This window comes from Heptranchias perlo, chromosome 23 (assembly GCF_035084215.1).
Source record: "Heptranchias perlo isolate sHepPer1 chromosome 23, sHepPer1.hap1, whole genome shotgun sequence".
Classification (NCBI taxonomy): Eukaryota; Metazoa; Chordata; class Chondrichthyes; order Hexanchiformes; family Hexanchidae; genus Heptranchias; species Heptranchias perlo.
The window spans coordinates 9,607,072-9,630,095 of record NC_090347.1 but is presented as its reverse complement, the minus strand read 5'-3'; the positions used below and the strand labels follow the sequence as shown (position 1 = coordinate 9,630,095).

Sequence of the window (23,024 nt, the reverse complement as noted above, 5' to 3'; positions counted from 1 at the left end):
CCAGGAGTGGGCACTCCTGCTCCTTCTGGCTCCACATTCAGGTAAGCTTTACATTTACCTTTTTGGTGGCAGCCTCCAGTGGTCCCTTTAAAGACCGTCGGTTTAGCTGTTGTTTGCACGGCCCGAGCTGCGGTCAGTGTAGGAATGGGGGCCCCCGATTTGCACTGGGCAATGGGCCGAACGCCCGTTTCAGGCGATCACCCTGGATGACTGCAGGGCGCCCTAACCAATATGGAGTGTGACGCATACCCGGCCCGGAATGAGCGCCTGCACCGCCATATTGGACCCGTGGAAACCCTCGGTTAAAGTGGATGACGGGGAGAACCGGATCACCACCCATCTCCAGGAATTAATGGCGATAGACATTTATTCCAGAACAATAGCACCCCATCGTTCTAGCAGGCAGTTTGTAGCCCTCTGGCCTAGAATTTACTTTAATAACTTAACTAGCTGAGATTAATAATTTTAACTTTAGCCCCCACATTCTCTATGGCAGGAGAAACTGCCAATCTGGGATGGGTATGTCGCCGTTTTGGGGTTGGGGGGAGGGAGATGGTTTCGCACTGGGGTGGTGGTGACCCTTTATCAGGACACAATGCTGGACGGACAGTCTGAACCCTGGGTGCCGACCTGCTATTTTCTCCTCCGAGGCGCCTGGGCCACTGGAGCTACCCCCATCCCCCCACTGCCTCAGTTATTCACACGTTCTTTGTGTTTCTGTTGTCTCATATTAAGAATGGTCTGTGTCTTTGTGTGTTTGTTTGTGTGTGCGTGTGTGCACCTGCCTTCGTGTGTGTTTGCGTGTGTGTGCGCGCGCCTGCCAGAGGGTGCGCCTGCGTGTGTGCGTGCACGTCTTTGTGTGTGTGTGTGTGTGCGCACGCCTGTGCGTGTGCGTGTGCGCGCGCGCGCCTGCCTGAGGGTGCGCTTGTATGTGTGCGTGCACGTCTTTGTGTGTGTGCGTGTGTGTGTGCGTATGTGCATGCCTGCCTCTGTGTCTGTGGGTGTGTGTGTGTACCTGCCTCTGTGTATGCTGCGTGTACGTGTCCGTGTGTGCCTGTGTGCGCCTGCCTGTGTGCACGAGTCTGTGTATGTGTGCGAGTGTGCCTGTGCCTGTGCTTGTGCGTGCACGTGTGCTCTCGTGTGCGGTTAACCCCATTCTCTTCATTTGCTTCCTTTTGAAATGCTAATCATCTCTAATTTTTGCCAGTTCTGATGTGGGGTCTGCATCTGAAACATCAACTCTTTCTTCCCTCCTCAGATGCTGACTGACCTGCTCAGTTGGAGCGAGCCGTTGGCATTCCTGCCTCTGAGTCAGAAAGTGCAGAGCTCGACCCCTGCTCTGGCTCGGAATTCTGGGCTGACATCCAGCGGGATACTTGTGTCCAGTGGGTGTGGGTGGCCCCTGACTCAACATATGGGTTGTGGGAGCCTATAAAACACTCCCGCCATTGACTAACCACCCTATCAGCTGGTATAAGGATGGTAACGGCTATGGAAGGAATGTTCACGTCGCAGCCAGTCAGACTGTTAATCAGCCTGCGAATCCTTCCACTACTTCACACTGTTCTCCAAGGGAAGAGTGCGAAGATACAAAAACAACGACAACGCCACCCTGTCAGACTGTTAATCAGCCTGCGAATCCCTCCATTACTTCACACTGTTATCCAAGGGAAAAGTGCAAAGATATGAAAACAACAACCTGTTCGGTGTTCAACAAAGAGTTAGGCAGTGTAACTCTTTCTGTAGTCCACAGGAGGATTAACAGGCAACTACACTGTATATAAAAAAAGTTTTGATTTTTCAAAGCATATATTAATAATAAATTTGTAATGCAAGGTGATTCCTTGCAGCAAAATTGATCACATTATATTTTTATTTTTAAAAAAATATTATGCCCTGAAAAGATGGAATTGATTGGATGTTTTCTGTTTTGTGTTTGATTATAAATATGGAATGTTTAGTTGCTCAGTGATGAATTCCAAAAGGTGAACAGTTCTCTGCAGGTTTTTTTTAAATCAAATAAATTTAGGTGACAGGCCTAGCTTGAAGTGCAGGACACCGCCAGGGTTGAAAAGACTGGGAGAGAAAACAACGAGAGAAAGAACTTGCATTTATATAGCAACTTTCGTGTCCTTAAGACGCCCCAAAGCACTTCAGTCAATGAATTGCTTTTGAAGTGTAGTCACTGTTGTTATGTAGGCAAATGTAGCAGCTAATTTGTACTGAACTTGATCCCACAAACAGCAATGAGAATAAATCAAGTAAATTAAATACTTGAAAAGGAAAAATGTACAGGGCTACGGGGAAAGAGCAGGGGAGTGGGACTAATTGGATAGCTCTTTCAAAGAGCCTGCACAAGCACGATGGGCCGAATGGCCTCCTTCTGTGCTGAATGATACTATGATTCTAAGTAGTAGTGATGCCAGACATGGGTTTTAAAGGTCTGTAAGATTGTAGGAGGAAGGGAAAGACTGAGGGAGGTAAGGAGCTGAGAAAGAATGAGTTACAAGTAAGTGGTGGTGTGATGAGCCTTGGTTTCAATGCAACAAAGAGGCAGGGAGGAGGAAGAGTGGGCAGTACTGTCTACTTGGAGCTGAGTAGGAACAGGAGAGGAAAATTCAGAGGAGCAATGATCATAGTGGCATTGATAAAACAGAGAAAGACCAGACAAAAAGAAATGAAGGTCCACTTCACACAGGTTAGTAATTCATCTTCTAAAATGCCAATGTCTTGTATACAATATATCAAAGTTCCTCCTTTGCCACTTCTACAATGTGTAAAAAATGACCGTCGTTGCTTCAGGGTAAGTGGACTGTGAAAGCAGGAGTTGATCAAAAAGATGAATCGATCTGACAGGGACAAACAGGACAATGGGTTCTGACACAAGAATGTGCAATTTACTCGGATACAATTATAGAGCAGATAAATTAACTCAAATGTACTGTTAGCATATTGATAAAAAGTCAACAGTATAGCTCTGCAGCAAAATCCTACCAATATAATGCTGGCCCCTGTCCCTGAAATATAGCATATTATAGCCCTTCGCTATGTTATAGGAACATAGGAACAGGGGTAGGCCATTCAGCCCCTCGTGCCTGCTCCGCCATTTGATAAGATCATGGCTGATCTGTGATCCAGCTCCATATACCTGCCTTTGGCCCATATCCCTCAATACCTTTGGTTGCCAAAAAGCTATCTATCTCAGATTTAAATTTAGCAATTGAGCTAGTATATTGTCCAAGAACAGCTCAGGGGAGGAGATTAAGAGCCCTCTGTTGACTAGACTGAGGGTTCTGTACTGGTTTCTTTAAGTTGTGACCCAATACGCCTGCCGAGCACAGTAACAGCTTCTCTTTTTAAAATATTTTTGTGCTCCCCAGGAGGAATCTTCCCATTTCAGGTACCAGTGTCAGCATCAAGCAATCCCAGGTCAGCTTTAGCACAGGCTGACATAAAAAAATGTTCTCTCTGCTCTATGAGAAACATGTCTCAGTCCGAACCTTGGAAAAGCATCCCATGTAGCACCAGAGTGATATTTTCCACGCCATTTGAGTGTGATTGTCAATTAGTGCCAAATCAAGACTGGATCAAGACTGCTCAAACTCATCTCAGATAGACCGCTAACAGCCAGAGACATAAGTTTGGGCTGGGTTTGAACTCAGGTCCCAGAGGTGAAAGGTCAGTGTCTAACCCACTTGCCTGACAGCTTCAAGTGATTATTCGTCTCTAGACTGGACGTGGAAGGAGTTTCCATAAGAAAATGTATTGTTTCTTTCACCTCTTAGTCCCACAAATTACCATCACATATACGATTAGAAAAATGACAGGCAAGTTGAAAGTGAATATTGATATTGGTTAAATACCTACAATAAAACATGGAATGATTCATCCATCAAAGGATTGGAAGTTGTTAATGAAACCTGTTGAATATGTTGAGAAAGCAGAAACATTCTGGGTTCGGAGGTCACAGTTGAAAAGTCAAAGGTTCAGCAAATTGAAGTATTATTTATGCAAATGATCAGAATGAGAACACAAAAGTACAAATTAGTTCCAACCTAAGGTTAGTGCATGTCAGCTACAATAAAACAATTTAAAAAAAAAATAGGATTGCTTTCAATTCCCTGTTTCATTGCTTGATTATATTTGATCCTTTAAGATTCCCTGCATCTCTTTCTGGCAGGGTCAAGGTCAGAGGTCATCCTGAGCCTAAGCCTCTGTGAATGGTGCTCTGTAATCAGTTGCCAGGAGGTCCACGACAGTGCCCCATGGTGACATCCCCGCCAATGTTGGCTATCTCTGAGGGGCTGCCTGGCACCCCTGCAATCCCAGTGGCCTGTCCGAGATTGAGAAATTGCCACATGATGAATCCTGTAACACACCAACCTACTGTGTGCTATTAAGGGCGAAGGGCTCATGTTTACAGTATACAACCAATGAATAATGGATTACATTGGACGAGGAACAGAATCAAATTATATTAGCTCCGTGTTTCATATTATTGGCCTTGTTACATCAGGACACTCTGATTATTGCTACATTTTGCTGTTGATAAAATAGTCATCATTAATTAAAGTCGGTATCTTCCACAGCAATTCACCAATCACCACTTTAACAGCTACTACATCTGTCCCGAGAAACCTGTAAGAGGTAGAGTTACCACCTTTATGTGGATGATCTCATATTCCCATTATCAAGAAAGTCAAGAGTGAATTAAGTCATCCCCACACAGTGGCAAAAATGGCTGCTATCTCTTCCAAATGTGGCATTGTGTCTCTCTTCAGTTTTTTTTAATACAACGTGAGCCTCCATCAAAATCTATTCTATTACATTTCCTTTCATTTTCCTAAATTTTCAAGCAAATGCAAAAGAATTCTTACAGTGTTGCTTTCTAAAAAAGTAAGATACCTCATGACACCAGTGCCAATACGGAACCACACAATCCAAAGCGGCAGAAACATGACACTGCATGAGACTATGGGACCATTTTGTGAGGCCTGCACCAGTGGTGGGACCTTGCACGCAGCCAGTGAAAACAACAGTGTATTGCCCGTGATTATCTGTCTGTTGATTTCAATGGTTGAGGAATCCTTTCCAACATGGGTTGGATTGTGTGAGGGGCCTCACCAGCAGTGCTGGAATTTATATTTATCTCAGGCATCAACAGAACCTGTAACTTTTTTTTCCAGTCCAACAAACATTGTGCTGCTGTTTTATTTTGCTGGAGTAAAAGTTTGACAAACTTGCTGTGTTGAATTGTTCAATCAGCACAGTAAAAACAAACAACAAAAAGGAGGCCAACCAAAGGAGAATTTCTCTTAATCATAAAAGGAACACACAGAGAGAAGAAAAAAGTACTCGGAATCCAATTTTTAAATTTCATCTTTTGTTTTTTTTAAATCGCCAATTTTCTCCTCTGCTCTGCCAAAAGCAGTGCTTTGTGCTAGAGTATGGTTCCATAGGGGTTACCCTCCCTCCAGTGCTTGTCCCAAGTGGCCATTCTTAATGTGTGAGTCTAGACAATGAGTGCCAACAGATTATAACTCTGGGGGGCATCACAGATAGCCCCAAATGCTATGTTCACCCACCCAGTGTCCACCCACCCACACACACACACTCGTTCCAGCAGATGGCACTGAATAGCGAGCAGGAGCAGCAACACTGGCTGATTTCCCCTTCTCTATCTCCGTGCCCCTTACTCTCACTCCACTGAGACCAACTAACTCAGCACAGACCAGGGATTGTAGATTGTACCTTTCTATTCTCTCATGGCTGGGATTTCCTGTGGGCAATGTACTTAGCAATGGATACTAGGGACCTCGATGAGACCCAATTCAAAAAAAGATTATCACTCCCTGATATTCAGCTCATGACCTGTTTGGGTTAGATCATCAGACATAGAATCAAGTGGAAGCTACAACCCACCAAGAGGGGGAATTGGTGACCATTCCACCTCAGATTGTACTTCAGAATCTCCAGCGAGGCACTGGCGGCTGAGGAGTCTTTGGTCATTAGCTGCTGTCCAGGGTTTCTAGCCCAGCACAGACAGTAATAAAATGCATTAAAAGTTGAATACAAGTAGTTTATTTGTTCATCTTCTGGTAGCATGCCATTCACTGCCAGTTGATGAATCAGAGGCAGCCGAAAGCACCTGACCACTTGGCCATCAGTCCTCTCACTTACAGGAGAATTATTTAAAAGGAAATCCTGGCTGTGTCACTGTTTACCTGATCTTGCAGACGGCTGGTTTGACACAGGAAGTGAAACCTCTGTGAGCGGCAGGATGTAAACCTCAGGCCCATTCTGCGACGAGGGAGTGGCGCGGGGCGAGAATTCTCCGGTGTAATCCTCGCCCTCGTTATTCTCAAACTCCTGCAATGAAATAAAAAACAGAACACTTTCCGTTACTTTTTGCCGGACTTGGGAATCCTCGTATTCCCAGGGTTTTTCTAGTAAAGTTTTACATTTCTCTTCTAATATGATGAAGTCTGGGTAAACAAGCAGAGCAAAAGCTCATTCTAAAATAGCTTTCAATTGAATATCGAGAATTTATTTTTTAAAAAACGATAAAGTGAAACAGATCAACTCTAAGATAATGAGGTAAATGCCACGCAAATAACAAGATATCAGATATTTTAGTTCAGTCGATCATCTTCTTTGTAAATTAGGTTAAAGGTTTTCAAGTATTTTAGTCTTAGCAGGTTCATAGGAGCAAACCATGGAACCTCAGGAGCCACATATAAAGTCTCAATCCAAGTTCTCATTAATTTGCATGTATACAAATTACTGACGTTGAAAGAACCTTGGTGTTCAATTTGAGGATTTATCTACCAACGAAGCAACAAAGTGCCAAAAACAACCTTTTACAAACCTGCAGGCCCACAGAATTCAAGCAGGACAAACCTATTTGCACTCAGATAAGAAATATGATTGCAAATCGGACCGAGTTTCTTGCACTTCACGGGCCAGAACGACAAGGATCCGGTGGGGGGGGGCGGGGAACAAGTGTGTCCATCAGCTGCTAATTGGACACCCCGGTTTTAGGCAACTGGTTAGGTCCTGCTCTCCATTTTCTCAAACAAAAAACTTTTCTTTGATTACAGTTTAGCAAGGTACTATCTACACAACCAACAAACACCAGGGTGAATAGTCCCTTTCCTTCAAACTAAGAATTATTTCTACAGAATATGTTACAACTTAATCTTTGCCATCCTAAAAATTCCCAAAACAGTCTTTGCACTAATGAGTATCCTAACCAATCTGACAATGTTCCAACCTTGTTTTGTCAAAAGCTGATCAGTTTGTTCCTCTCTTATTTGCCCCACATTCATTGCAGATTTGATTACCTGGTGGGGGAAAGGAGAGTAACAGAAAACTTTTGTAGCCTGAAAGAAATGTATTAATACATGAGAGACAATCAGAATTGTTTCTAGGTCAGTACATATAAAATAAGCTTCAGCACCAATGCTCTGTCACTCCGTATAATGGTTCACAGTTTGACATCATTTAAACTGTGCGTCAGACACTGTCTGATATGACAGCCCAGCAGTTCTGCTATTAACCACTGCTGTTATTTTGTGTCTTGATTACTCAGTTTAACGTCACCCATCTACACTACTTATTATAGAGTCTGAGCAAAATGTGTGGTCCTGTGATTCATACTGAACCAAATAATTTACTTCATCTTTCTCCTCTCAACCTCCTCTATACTTCTTCTGTTTGAAAAGCAAAATACTGCTGATGCTAGAAATCTGAAATAAAAACAGAAAATGCTGGAAATACTCAGCAAGTTAGGCAAGTTTAGGCACTTTACAATGACTTCAATAACTTCATGATGTGGAGATGCCGGTGATGGACTGGGGTGGACAAATGTAAGGAATCTTACAACACCAGGTTATAGTCCAACAGTTTTATTTGAAAATCACAAGCTTTCGGAGGCTTTCTCCTTCGTCAGGTGAGCGAGTTCACCTGACGAAGGAGAAAGCCTCCGAAAGCTTGTGATTTTCAAATAAAACAGTTGGACTATAACCTGGTGTTGTAAGATTCCTTACATTCAATAACTTCAGATCATAACCACTGCTCCCATTTTTTTCGGTCAGCTGGTGCTGCTAATGGTTCTGCTGTTGCCATTTACAGCTGCTCTACTCCCATCCTTTGTTTCTTTACTTGTCCCATTATCACCCTCCTTGACTTGCACCATCATCCCTTTTGTCATTTAATCATTCCTGCCCTCCACCCTATCACAGTCCTTCCCTTTTGTTCTTTCCTTCCCCCCACCCCCCGACTTCCCGGGCTCTGAACTTGCTTAAAAACTGTTAAATCTTTCATTTCTTCCAGTTCTGATGAAGGGTCATCGACCTGAAACGTTAACTCTGTTTCTTTCTCCGCAGATGCTGCCTGACCTGATGAGTATTTTCAGCATGTTTTGTTTTTATTCCGTATTCTTTTTATTTCCCTGGTAGTTTTTGCCAATTTCCACAGGAATTCAGGAATGCTGGATTGGGGGAAGATTCTCCCCCAACATCATAGGAAATGTCCCAAACACTACAGCCATTGTTGAAAAATAAATCCCTAAATTCTCAACTCTTTTGACTTGAATGTATAGCCTTGAATTCTAACTTTGGACTTCTATGTGTTCTAAAAGTGCACAAATCTGTGAAATTATCCAATGAAATTAGGCATAGCCAACACTTGGATTTTTTTTTCGTGGGGTAAGTGTGAGGATCCGGGTGTTTAGTCTGAATTACTCAATAATCTCACCAAGATTAATTTCTGGAACATGGTAAGTAAACTACTGCAGTATAAATTCTGCAACTTTACCGAGGGAAATCTTAAAATTTCAAATGGTGAGCTTGAAATTAGTTTTAAAATTCCATATAGAATCATACTTCACAGAAGGTGGCCATTCAGCCCATCATGCCTTTGCTGGCTCATTGAAAGAGCTATCCAATTAGTTCCACTCCCCTGCTCTTTCCCCATAGCTCTGCAATTTTTTCTGTTTCACGGGCACGATGAGCCGAATGGCCTCCTTCTGTGCTGCATCAGTCTATGATTCTATATATCCAATTCCCTTTTGAAAGTTAATGTTTGAATCTGCTTCCACCCCCTTTTCAGGCAGTGCATTCCGTATTTTGGTTTCTTAGCTGTCTTCGAGTGACAGTCTGCTATTATAAAATGCACAGTAAAGTGCTGCAGTCCAGCAAAGATTTAAATTCTATATACATATCTTCAGTTTCACCGATGCATTCATGTTGCTCTCCTGGTTGTCAATGGAATGCTTTCTTTGTGCAAGGGGTTGTTATTTTGCATGACCTGTTCAAGCCATGACAATAACCTGTGAATTGGTTAATTTTGGACACCTTCCGACGACCATGACCATACTTCAAACTCACTGCAGTACCCGTGAGTAGAAGTCATTTACTCAATTTATTTCAGGATGTTAGTTAAAAAAAGAAGGAATAAAAATGAGGAGGGAGATCAGTAGAAAGTCAGTGAATCTTAACTGAGATGCAACACTTGAAAAGCTCCATGAAAAAAAATTCTTACCTCAATGTATAGACAGGATTATCCACTTTGTCCCTTAGTAAAAATTGAAGATTTCAACTTCAATAAGTTATTATTGGATGGATAGATCCTTTCAGCCTTTTACAATGCTCCTTCCTGCACACCCCTTATCCCATCAGTTACTCATCTCACTTCTGCTCCTTCTCAGTCACCTATTTTTCTTTGTCTCTTTGGGTTCTTCCGATCTACTTTACTCCTCTCACCCTCTCCTGTCAACTTAAGTCTGGTACTTTCTCGAGTTCCTCCATTCGCTGTGATCTGTTCTCCTTACGTTACTCATCCATTTCTGCTCCACCAATGTCACATGGTGGTCATTTGTCACGCCAGAAGATTGCCTTCAATGCGAGGGTCACTTTTTTTTTTCTTTCTTAAAAGCATATTTTATGAAGAAAAAAAATGTAAATCTTTGACTCAAATTTCGATCAGTTGGAGTAAAGACACAAAATGCTACAGTCCAAGTAGGCCATCCAGAAGTTAGAAAAAGTGCAAGATGACAGTGGAGGTGAAAGTCAACTTTGTTAGTGAAGTAAGGTCAGGCAGGGTATATAACGGGCGGTCGATCTGCTCCTGCCTGTTTTGTGCCTTTGCCGAAGTTGAATTTCACCCCCAGTTACTCAACCATAATGGTGATAATTGCTAAATAATTGCTAAAAAAAATACTTCAGCTCAGGCTCAAGAGTCTGATTTCCCTGGAAGGCTGTTCCCAGGGCAGAAATGGCTGCCAGATTCCAAATAAGGCCAGAAGAAGAGTTACTTTGTTAAGAAGCTTCTCATCTTTTCAAATGGATAATCTGTTACTCCGGAAAACAAAATCAATGTGAATTAAAATGGCAATTACACTTTGCCAAAGAAATCTCACTAATTATCTTCACTATAAGTTAGCCGTATTCACATCGCTTTTGTAAATAACCTAAAAGGATTCAGTCACACACCGTAGCCCAAAAGTATCAGTTCTCAGCAAGCCCAATAGGTACGGTGATAAACCATGTGAATAAAGATATTTCTTAGAATCAACTGCAACAGATGCATATCCAATCTTGGGCGTGGCACTGGCACTGGAAGCCAGTACAATCTCCTGACCTACTCTAGGGGAAATTAGGCCCCATAGTGAAGAGAACTGTGAGGGGAATAAAAGCTATTCTCTATCATCATCCAATAAGAAAGTTTCAGATCCGCTCCCTATTATACATATCGCTAATTGTTCATATCTGTGTTCGACTTGAAAGTCTACAGCTCTTCGAGGCTGGGGGGCTAAGAACTCCCTGATGGCTCAGTACGCAGGTGGAGACCAGGAAGGTCCCAGGGCTAATCCTTGCTCCGTGCTAAGCTAGCCAGTCTCAACCCAGATCAGTGCAATGGCACTACAATTGACTCATGTCCCCAGGTTGTGAAGAAAGAAGCTCCTGTGTTGTTAACCGGCGACCCTGCTAAAATGTAGATGCCCGGGGGTTTTGGGTGAAGGCAGAGTCTACCACAACTGTGATACCCCCATGGTCAATTAGCTTGCCAACACTCACTGAGGTGCAAGCATGAAGAATGGCCACTTGGACAAAGTATTGGATATCTGCCAACATCCTGAATCGAGACCCCAGATCAATTCACCATCAGTGGTCTACCAACGCCCTGGATCCAGACCCGAGTTCAATTCAGCATCAGTGGTCTGCCAATGCCCTGGATCCAGACCCCAGTTTAATTCACTCTGGTGGTCTGCCAATGCCCTGTATCGGGACCCCAGTTTAATTCACTCTGGTGGCCTGCCAATGCTCTGAATCGAGCCCCCAGTTTAATTCACTCTGGTGGCCTGCCAATGCTCTGAATCGAGCCCCCAGTTTAATTCACTCTGGTGGTCTGCCAATGCCCTGAATCGGGACCCTAGTTTAATTCACCCTGGTGGTCTGCCAATGCCCTGAATCGAGACCCCAGTTTGATTCACTGCCAGTGCTCTGCCAACACCCTGAATCGAGACCCCAGTTCAACTCACTGCCAGTGCTCTGCCAACGCCCTGAATCGAGACCCCAGTTTGATTCACTGCCAGTGCTCTGCCAACGCCCTGAATCGAGACCCCAGTTCAATTCACTGCCTGTGCTCTGCCAACGCCCTGAATCGAGACCCCAGTTCAATTCACTGCCAGTGCTCTGCCAACGCCCTGAATCGAGACCCCAGTTCAACTCACTGCCAGTGCTCTGCCAACGCCCTGAATCGAGACCCCAGTTCAATTCACTGCCTTCGTGAGAACTGAAGGAAAATCAAAAATCTACTATTGTAACTCACAGAATAGGTACAAAACCTCTGCCTTTGCCCCCAAAACAAAAGTGAAAGCTGGACTCACCCGCAACCCATTATCACCGGCCTCTTTGGAGCACAGCATTGCAGCTAAGACTGACTGGTGTTCTTTTATACATGAGTGCTTAAACAAATTGTCACTGAAACAAGGGAGGAGGTTTTGGCTCCAAGAAAAGACTTATGTGCCACAAATAGAAGAATAGACAAGGTGGATAGTGGCAATGACAGAGTGACGATGAACCAGGCATGGCCTCATGAAATCATGGAGCTGAAAAAGCAAGTGACGCCAGTCGAGTTGAAACATGATAACTTAATTGCTTCTGGTGCAACTATCTTAAGAACTATTGGTATATCAGAAAGGATCAGGGAAGAGGGTCTAACATCACAAACTCCTACAATCGGATCTTGGAACCATTGCCAGGACTCCTAAAAATTATAATGAAAACTGAGTCAGTGCACTGCACCCAGTGTCCCTGAACACATTTAGAGGGAAGGATTTTCACTGAACCAGATAAACCTCAATGAGATTCACCCTCTTCCTGTAGGTACATAGAAGAGTTGCAACAAGGCAAAATCTTTGTTATTGTAAATCAGCATTTCCTGATCTTTTCTCATCTTCACCATGTCTATCCAACCATCAGCATTCAAAACATCTCAATGTCCCGAAGTAAAATCTTCAGCAAAATTATAAATAGTAGTAATGGATGACTAGATCCCCTTACCTTTCATTAAGTATAACCCTCTAGAGTAACTTCTATAGTGGCACCAGCTGAGAAACACACCAAGACACTCGACCATTCCTTCCAGTGTATTTAGAGATAGCAGTCAAAGCAAATATTAATTTCTGACTGTGTTGTCACTGAGCGTTGGTTCTGTCAACACCGACAGCAAGGTTTCCGTTAACTACCAGCTACCAGAAAGTATCCCTGGCTCTCACATAATCGCTGGTTACTCGAGGGATGAATCTTCAAGTTATTTCAGTCTCTGAATTCATTTGTGCATCTTCTGGATGGGACTCTGTGCTGTTTCCCTTCTTACAGTACTGTTCTCAAAACCTCCTCCCACGCCGAGATGTAATGAAACTCGCGGACACTTGCACATGAATTTTATTTTTCCCACAATTACACTGAACATGGCTTCATGCTCTAAAGCTTCTCTGAATAATAAAGTGGATATATTGTCAAAAGTTCTCTTTGTTCCACTCCTTTCATGCAGAACTTTCTGGTAGAATTTATGGCCTTTTAAATAACCAGTCAGGCCACTGTCACCACAATCGTAACACAGTGCACATCAGGGGTTGCAATCAGCACATGCCAACCAGCTTTTCGTTTTGTTTAAATGCCAAAAGCCTCCACAAAAATCCCAATAATGGAAAGTATTTCTTGACATTATTCCAGCCTGTGAGGTGACCTCAGTCTAATTTAAATAATAATGACAGAAAGGTCTTTATAATTTTGTCACAGCTTTTTTCTCTATTAGTTATTTGAATAGCATCGAGCTCGACTCTGACATTCCACATCATTAGATTACAAAGTTAACTCAAAGGCTGAATGTAATGCACTGAAGCCATAAACTTGTCAGGCAAATGCACACTTGATTCTACACGATAGAATACATTTCCTAATTATATCTTAAAATTAAATATCAAGTAATTAAAAAGATGCAACCCAGAGGAATAATTTTATACCTGCATTATGATTATATCACAAAAGTGGCAGATTCTAATGAAGTTTTCAATCCAGGTTACTCAGAGTTAAGCGCTTTGGTTATGTGGTATACCAGAGAGGTTTCAATAATACAACAACTTGCAATTATATAATGTCTTTAATGTATAAAAAACAGTCCCAGAGCAGTTCACAAATGGAAATAGATTGGGGAGTAAATACTGAGCCATGGAGGGAGAGACCAGGAGGGGTGATTGAAGGCTTGGTCACAAAGGTGGGTTTTGAGAAGGTTTATAAAGGTGGAGAGAGAAGTGGAAAAGGTGGAGAGAGAAGTGGAAAAGGCGGAGAGAGAAGTGGAAAAGGCGGAAAGAAAAGTGGAGAGAGAAATGGAAAAGGTGGAGAGAGAAGTGGAAAAGGTGGAGAGAGAAGTGGAAAAGGCAGAAAGAAAAGTGGAAAGGCGGAGAGAGACATGGAAAGGCGGAGAGAGAAATGGAAAAGTGGAGAGAGAATTGGAAAAGGTGGAGAGAGAAGTGGAAAAGGCAGAAAGAAAAGTGGGGAGAGAAATGGAAAAGGTGGAGAGAGAAATGGAAAAGGTGGAGAGAGAAATGGAAAAGGTGGAGAGAGAAGTGGAAAAGGTGGAGAGAGAAGTGGAAAAGGCGGAAAGAAAAGTGGAAAGGCGGAGGGAGACATGGAAAGGCAGAGACAGACATGGAAAAGGCGGAGAGAGACATGGAAAAGGTGGAGAGAGAAATGGAAAGGCGGAGAGAGAAATGGAAAAGGTGGAGAGAGAAATGGAAAAGGTGGAGAGAGAAGTGGAAAAGGCGGAGAGAGAAATGGAAAGGCGGAGAGAGAAATGGAAAGGCGGAGAGAGAAATGGAAAAGGTGGAGAGAGAAATGGAAAAGGTGGAAAGAGAAGTGGAAAAGCGGAGACAGACATGGAAAAGGCGGAGAGAGACATGGAAAAGGCGGAGAGAGACATGGAAAAGGTGGAGAGAGAAATGGAAAAGTGGAAAGAGAAGTGGAAAGGCGGAGGGAGACATGGAAAAGCGGAGAAAGAAGTGGAAAGGCGGAGGGAAGTGGAAAAGCAGAGAGAGAAGGTGGAGAGAGAAGTGGAAAAAACGGAAGGCAGGAAGAGTGGGGCTGGTTGAAGGTTCTGCTATCATTTGCAGCAAGAAGGGAGAATGGGTGCAAAAGAAGCCGTTTTCAGAGGACCGAGGGACGAAGGAGGAGATTCAAGGCTGGAGCAGGTTGCAGATACGATGCGGCAAGGCCACGGAGGGATTCAAAGATGAAGACGAGGATTTTAAATTTAATGCATTTGGGGACCTGTGTAGATCAATGCAGAGAGAAGTGACATACAAGCAAGACGTAAAAGTGGGTCAGGATACAGGCAGCAGCTTTTCTCGACAAGTTGGAGTATGTGCAAGGTGGAGGATGGAAGGTTCGGCCAGGAGGACACTGGAATAATTGGGGTCGATTTTAACTTCTGGGTGCCCGACCTGACGGACGGGGCTGTCAGCTCGCCCGTTCCGGGAGCGAAGAGGCCGGCGCCATTTTGAGGCCCCGGGCCGCGTTTAAATGGAAACGGTGAGCTGCGGACGCCAAGCGGGAGATGCGGTGCAGCTCGCCAGATTCAGGCTGGCCCAATATGTCTAGGGGAGGGGGGTGAGTCACGTTGTGGGGTGGGGTGGGGGGGGGGGGCAGGGCACGGGGGTGAGCCCAGGGCAGCAGCAGCCCAGATTATTTTTGTGGGGTCCAGAGGAGCACTGCTAGCCCCACAAAAATAATTTACAACTTACCTTTCCAGGGTCCCTTCGACTCTACTGCCAGTGAAAGCGGTAGAACAGTGTGTGGTGCAGGTTCTGACCAGTTCCACTGTAAAACACTTCTGACATGGGAGTACTTGTCTTGACTTGGGGATTAACACCCTCAGTCTAGAGGGTGGAGGCCGAAGGCTGGAGTCTACAATTAAGGATAGGGTGACTGAACACCTCGAGAATTTTCAGTTAATCAGAGAGAGCCAGCATGAGTTTGTGAAAGGTAGGTCATGCCTGACAAACCTGATTGAATTTTCTGAAGAGGTGACTGAAGTGTACAGGGGAATGTCAATGGATGTTATTTATATGGACTTCCAGAAGGCATTTGATAAAGTCCCACATAAGAGACTGTTAGAAAAGATAGAAGCCCATGGAATCGAGGGAAAAGTACGGACTTGGTTAGGAAGTTGGCTGAGCGAAAGGCGACAGAGAGTAGGGATAATGGGTAGGTACTCACATTGGCAGGATGTGACTAGTGGAGTCCCGCAGGGATCTGTCTTGGGGCCTCAATTATTCACAATATTTATTAACGACTTAGATGAAGGCATAGAAAGTCTCATATCTAAGTTAGCTGATGACACAAAGATTGGTGGCATTGTAAGCAGTGAAGATGAAAACATAAAATTACAAAGGGACATTGATAGATTAGGTGAATGGGCAAAACTGTGGCAAATGGAATTCAATGTAGACAAATGTGAGGTCATCCACTTTAGACCAAAAAAGGATAGAACAGGGTACTTCCTAAATGGTAAAAAGTTAAAAACAGTGGATGTCCAAAGGGACTTAGGGGTTCAGGTACATTGATCATTGAAGTGTCATGAACAGGTGCAGAAAATAATCAATAAGGCAAATGGAATGTTGGCCTTTATATCTAGAGGACCAGAGTACAAGGGGACAGAGGTTATGCTGCAGCTATACAAAACCCTGGTTAGACCGCACCTGGAGTTCTGAGAACAGTTCTGGGCACCGTACCTTCGGAAGGACATATTGGCCTTGGAGGGAGCGCAGCGTACGTTTACTAGAATGATACCCGGACTTCAAGGGTTAAGTTACGAGGAGAGATTACACAAATTGGGGTTGTATTCTCTGGAGTTTAGAAAGTTAAGGGGTGATCTGATCGAAGTTTATAAGATATTAAGGGGAACAGATAGGGTGGATAGAGAGAAACTATTTCCGCTGGTCGGGGATTCTAGGACTAGGGGGCACAGTCTAAAAATTAGAGCCAGACCTTTCAGGAGTGAGATTAGAAAACTCTTCTACACACAAAGGGTGGTAGAAGTTTGGAACTCTCTTCTGCAAATGGCAACTGATACTAGCTCAATTGCTAATTTTAAATCTGAGATAGATTGCTTTTTGCCAACCAAAGGTATTAAGGGATATGGGCCAAAGACAGGTATATGGAGTTAGATCACAGATCAGCCATGATCTTATCAAATGGCAGAGCAGGCTCGAGGGGCTGAATGGCCTACTCCTGTTCCTATGTTCCTAGATCTTGGCAAAGAGTTTCATTTAGCAGTGATACACAAGTACATAGGAACAGGAGTAGGCTATTTAACCCCTCAAGCTTCTCCCGCCATTTTATTAGATCATGACTGATCTGTACCTCAACTCCATTTGCCCGTCTTCTCTCCATATTCTTTGATACCCTTATCTAACAAAAATCTATTGAACTCAATCTTGAAAACTTTGATTGATGCAGCATCCACAACTTTTTAGGGGCGTGCCAGATTTCCACTATCCTTTGTGTTTTGGCCTCTTACAGACAGCAGGTTGTTCCCCCCCCGTTTGACTTTATCCTTTAAAGGAATAATGTAGGGTTCAGCAGAACCAGCAACTACTGGAGCATCATCAAAATCCCATATCACTGATCTCAATTCATCAGATCTTAAATTCATGTTGTAATCCATTCTGATCCACTGTATTGCGTTTTTGTAGATTTTTTTGGTTGATAAAATGTAACTGAAGAATTGATTTGGAGCTGTTCTGTACTGTTCGGCCTCTGCTTGAATCAACCTTTACCTCTTCACTAATGCAAGACTAATCTCCTTTAGAAACTGATGGTGTTAAAGTAGAATGTCCATAAAGATTATTCCTTCTAAACGTTCAACAGCATCTTTGCTTTGAGGGCATTAGTACAAATATCTAATACAGTGGAGATTGTAAACACATTTAAATCGAATGTTTTAGTGCTTACAAGAAAGGAAGATGAGTGAAGTAGGTTTTGTCACTAGCCAATGGCTTGATGTCAGATCTATCAAGTCAGATTAAGTCAGATATCCTATCAGCAAGCAAATGCCGCTGATTCCTTTAAGGCAGCAATATACCTCAAATCATCTTCACACACACTGTTTGAAACATGTCAGTGCCACTCATTAAGTTAACATTAACCTTAACTTCCCACATTGGGCAGTACAAAAAGGGGTAGCAAAGAGTGCTTGCTAAATAACTGATGGAAATACTCTGGTGAGGCTCAATGAATACTTCATCTTCCTTGGATCAATACCGCGGAACATTCTATATCATTCTACAAAGAGAAACGTTGGAGATCAGTGTAATTCAAATGATTAATTGTCAGTATCCATTAAGATTTTTGTGTCGAACTCCTGCAATGCCATCACTGTGAATATCACCCACCCCAACTCCTGCTTACACAAACATTCAGCAAAACCCTTTGTAAATACCGTGCTGAAAACTTGCATACAGGCCTAAAACATTTTAGCCAACAGGGTCCTCAATTCATTTTGTTATCCTTTCTAACCTTTTGCCCTGTTACATTTTTTGTAATGGAAGGACTCAAGGTAATTGCAGGTCAGGAGGTCCATTTGACCCATGATACTTCACCCATCCAGAAAGATCCTACACTTTCCCCACTCCCCAACTGCAGCATCCATTTTTTTCTCAAATGATTCCAGGGTTTTTGCCTTTCCTACTCTATCCAGAAGTTCATTCCATTCCAGCGCTGATCGCTCTGTGTGAAGAAATGGATGACATCAATCAGCAATTTGTCTGAGTCTGTCTCTCCTTGTCCTACTATTGCAATTTAGTTGAAAGTTATAGTCTGGATTTACCTATTCTATGCTGTGTTCTATCTTATATAACTCTGTAAGATCACTGCTGAGTCTACTCTCTTCAAGTCCCAAGTTTCTTCAGTCTTTCCTTATAACTCAGACCTTAAACACTAGGGATCAGCCCCATGGTTCTTCTCTGAACTGCCTCCAGTGCTTGAATGTCTCTCTGTGTCTCAGAGACCCAAACTTCAAACAGTACTCAACGTGGGATCTGACGAGCACACAGTACAGTTTGAGCTTGATTTCCTCAGACTTACTGTTTTGCCTGTATGGTTCAGTGTTATTTTGACTCGTTGATTCCTACTGCGCAGCGGTTAGAACATTTTGAGCGTCGAGTCTTCTAAGACCCTTAGGTATCTTTCAGTTTCACCCATAGCTATTTCAACACCATTTATGCAGTACCTGTGCCGCACAATATTTCGTCCTATGTGTGCTTTGCTGCTGCCAGTAGTCAGATCTCTGCTTGCACCATATCCTTTTCTGTATCACTGATTGTTAATCCCCTTTAGCAAATACATGATATTGAAGTATGTTATAATAAAGATAATTCCTTATGAGTATTGAGCATTATCTTTGAAAGCATCAATACAAGTACCTGACCCAGTGGAGACTGCGGGCATAGGTTTTTAAAGCTTACGGGAAACATGAGAGAAATATACCAGCGATGTTTTCTTACGAGCATCGCAAACCTTCACGAATTCTAGGGACAAGGCTGCAAGCACTTAAACCCACAGTGCACTATCGTGCTTCCAAAATTCCCACGGCTTTCTGCTTCTTGATCTTGGTCAATCTGACCTTCACAGTTGTGTGCACTTTGCCTTGTGACGTCAGTGAGTGAGGGAACTACGTGCTGAACTGTCTTTTAAATCAGGAAATTCCACCTCTGCCGCAATCAATACAAGTATCTGTGATGTATGTAAGTGCGTGAGAGAAGATGACGTGTCTGGCACATACGGATTGAGGCGTTGTTTTTCAGTACAGTGTTGCTAAACATTCTGTGTGTATTTAAACATTACTTTCCTGGGGTGAGATAGCATGTTATTTACAACGTTACATTATTATTCTGGATTAAGTTACCTTCTGACACATGCATGCACAAGCTCAGAAAGTTAAGAGTTCAGCGAAAAGCCGGTTCAAAAAGTCTGCAACCTGATTGTTATGATTAAGTGGGATTTGTGACAAACAAAAACAGGACTTGTAAGATGTTAACTTAGCTCATAAAGGAACAAAAATCATATTTAGTTTTGGAGCAGTTTTAGAAAAAATAATTTGACATGGATCTGGTCTTTAACAGAGTTTGCCCATTGTTTTGTGTTCTAAGGTATTGGTGTTTGCAAGTGTACAATTATTTGATAGGGAGGTATTTTTCAATGTTTTAATTGTTGCTTTAAATTATTCAGTGCTGCTTTTTTATGTGTAGTGAGTCTAAAAGGGTTGCAGCCAAGATATCAGGGAGTGATTTACCCACCAAGTAAATAGGTAAATGGGCTGGAGAGATCAGAAGCTCAAAGGAAATGGGCGGGTGGAAGTTCAATGAAAAAGAAACAAAGGAACCAGACAGTAGGCAGCGTACTCATTAACTACACGAGAGAAGTATGGAGGAAGATCTTACAGTTTGGAACGATTTATTTTCTAGTTACAAGAAATTTCTACATTCTTACTCCTTTACTGTAACAGGCAAGGCAATGGTACTGTAATGGTTGTGTTAGGACTAGTAATCTAGAGGCCTATGCTAATAATCCAGAGAATATGAGTTCAAACCTCACCATGGCAGTTTGTCAATTTGAACTTAATCTAAAATATTTTTTTAAAAGCTGGTATCAGTAGAAGTGACCATGAAGCTGCCAGATTGTCGTAAAAACCCAACGGTTCACTAATGTCCTTTAGGGAAGAATACTTGACGTCCTTACCCGGTCTGGCCTATACGTCACTCCAGTCCCACACCAAACTGGTTGTCTCTTAACTGCCCTATGAAGTGGCCTAACAAGGCACTCAGATGTATGGATGGGCAATAAATGCCGGCTTGCCAGTGATACCCAAATCCCAAGAGTGAAAAATGGTTGCAATCAATAACTGATACTAAGGTTTACCAAATCACATGAGAATGATAGATATCTTGTAGTTAGATGGCTCAGCACCTAGGAGGAGTCAATTCAAAGTACACATGCTCATCAAAACTGAAGTAAGTGATAACCTTGGATCCTTTGATTGGTGAGGAAGCACCAGCAGCAAATCCTATTGGGTTGAAGGTTCATTTGGAAGATGTTGAATTTTTTTTTAATCTCTGGAGTTCGTTAATGAAATCCAGTGCAAAAGCTGCTTCCCTCTTCATTGGAAGGATGCTGGGTCGTTCCATTATAGCATCTATAGTTGGGCTGTTCAGAGAGTCAGAAAACTCGAACCTTCTCCCCTCGCCCACCAGACGCAAACTTTATACAGGCCACCGTTACTGAACTGACTGAAATGTTTGTTGGAAAGGTTGCTGAATTGATATCAATTTGTGTAAATACTTTGAAACATATGTATCAATTGAACACGTGGATTCTGAAAAGACCCTTAATTTTTAATGAGTTGTTAAAGTACATATTTTGAATAATAGTAGAGAAACGCTGAGGCACAGTATTGTAGAGAATTGAAATAACTCGCAAAATTTCGATAGGCATAATCTAAACTTGTTTTTTTTGCATATGCCTCAATACAGAGAGCATATTGAACATTTCAATGCCTCTATTACACAATTAGTCAAACAGGTGTAATCTTAACCACACTTCGCCACCACCACCGCCACCACCACCACCCGCCCAGGAGGCACACAGCGTTCAATTGACTTTGTTCTTTGCCATTATACTACACACGTTTCGAGCTTTCCTACCTTTTGGCTGAAATTTTTGACTGCAGCAATCGGTTCCTGTGGGAATGAAGATGAAGAGATGAAATTTTGAGGCAAACAATGCATTGATTTTTGAAGATACTGCGAGTCTTAACTGTAAATGAGTCTAGAGTTCAAGATGAAGCTTTCCAAATGTCTGCAAATGCACGGTTGTGTGCGGCCTGAAGCCTGGGGAGGTGTCCTTTGCAGAAAGACTGGAGGTGGCTGGTGAAGGATGCAACGGATGCTGTCCCACCGCAGCTGCAATGTGTAGCATATTCTGAGGCATTACATACTGGCACATTCTGATCAGGATGATTTACCAATAAAATAGACTGTAGTTTTCAAATTATATGCGCCCACGGTCAGCCCAAAGAAGAGTAGAATTGGAGAGTTTTAGAATCTAGTGTTAATCCATAATCCCGCCAGGGTTGGCACCTTTTACCGGGTCTAAAACCACGTTTGGCGGATTCCCTCATGCCAGCCTCTCTTTTAAAGGCATATGGTTAGACCTCAGCTGGAGCATTGCGTCCAATTCCAGGCACCGCACTTTAGGAAGGATGTGCAAGGCCTTGGAGAGTGTGCAGCGGAGATTAACCAGAATGGTACCAGGGATGAGGGAGTTCAGTTATGTGGGGAAACTAGAGAAGCTGGGATTGTTCTCCTTGGAGCAAAGAAGGTTAAGAGGAGATTTAATAGAGGTGTTCAAAATTATATGGGGTTTTGATAGTGAATATGGAGAAACTGTTTCCACTGGCAGGAAGGTCGGTAACCAGAGGACACAGATTTAAGATAATTGACAAAAAACCCAGTGGGGAGATGAGGAGAAATTGTTTTACTCAGCGAGTTATGATCTGGGATGCACTGCCTGAAAAGGGTGGTGGGGCCGGATTCAATAGTAACTTTCAAAAGCAAAGTGGATATATACTTAAAAAGAAAAAATATGCAGGGCTATGGGGAAAGAGCTGGGGAGTGGCACTAATTGGACAGCTCCTTCAAAGAGCCGGCACAGGCACGATGGGCCGAATGGCCTCCTTCTGGGCTGCGTGATTCTATGATATAAAGAAGCTGCCATGATGATGGAAAGCTTGGCAAAACCTGCAAATCTGGCCTGTGGATCATGGACTGGAACACCATAGGATGTTGGGAGATCAGAATGACCTTCATTATCTCTCAGACAATATGCCAATAAGATGGTGCAGGTAGAGCAGATGCAGTGATCCCATAGGAAAGGACTTCAATTTTTTTTTCTATGGGACTTTTGGTGTAATCTTTTCTGGACAGCTTGCTCAAAATCCAAACGTTCTTGCCCAAAACTGGAAGGGCGGCAGCCCAAGGCTTCATTATTTCAGGCTCACTATCCTTTGATTTGATAAACAAAAAAAGGTTGCTAAGATGATGGTGACAGGCGTGATTAAGAAAAATACACATATAACTGGGCAAAATATCACAGCGATTTAGTTATGCTCAGAGAAAATTGGATGTGAATCAGTTTTTCAGTAGTTCAGGACGAATTGTTTAATACTAGTGTGCTGTTCTTTGCATTGTTGCTGTTGTCATAAGGTCAAGTGATTTCAGCTAACGGTATTGGGGAATATGCTCTCCATTACAGGCACAGCTGTGGCACAGTATTGTGGCACAATTCACCCTCCAGTCCTTTCTTATTTCTATGTTGTTTTATTTTTAACAGCTGCAGTGTGCAAACGCGAGGAATGAGCTCTGGGGAACGGATAGTGAGTGGATGGACGAGAGTAACCTAATG

General features: G+C 42.9%; 1 protein-coding gene across 5 annotated transcripts in view; it reads right to left on the bottom strand.

The window, feature by feature from the left end:
- aatkb (apoptosis-associated tyrosine kinase b) overlaps window positions 1-23,024 on the bottom strand; it is a 303,879-nt gene that overhangs the window by 55,963 nt on the left and 224,892 nt on the right. For 3 of the 5 annotated variants that reach the window (XM_068003976.1, XM_068003977.1, XM_068003979.1), the window contains exons 4-5: window positions 21,266-21,301; window positions 6,225-6,369 (exon numbers count right to left, since the gene is read on the bottom strand). In XM_068003976.1, coding sequence (XP_067860077.1) covers window positions 6,225-6,369; window positions 21,266-21,301 — 181 coding nt within the window. The remainder of the gene's footprint in view (window positions 1-6,224; window positions 6,370-21,265; window positions 21,302-23,024) is intronic. The other 2 variants (XM_068003978.1, XM_068003980.1) reach the window with 1 other exon arrangement.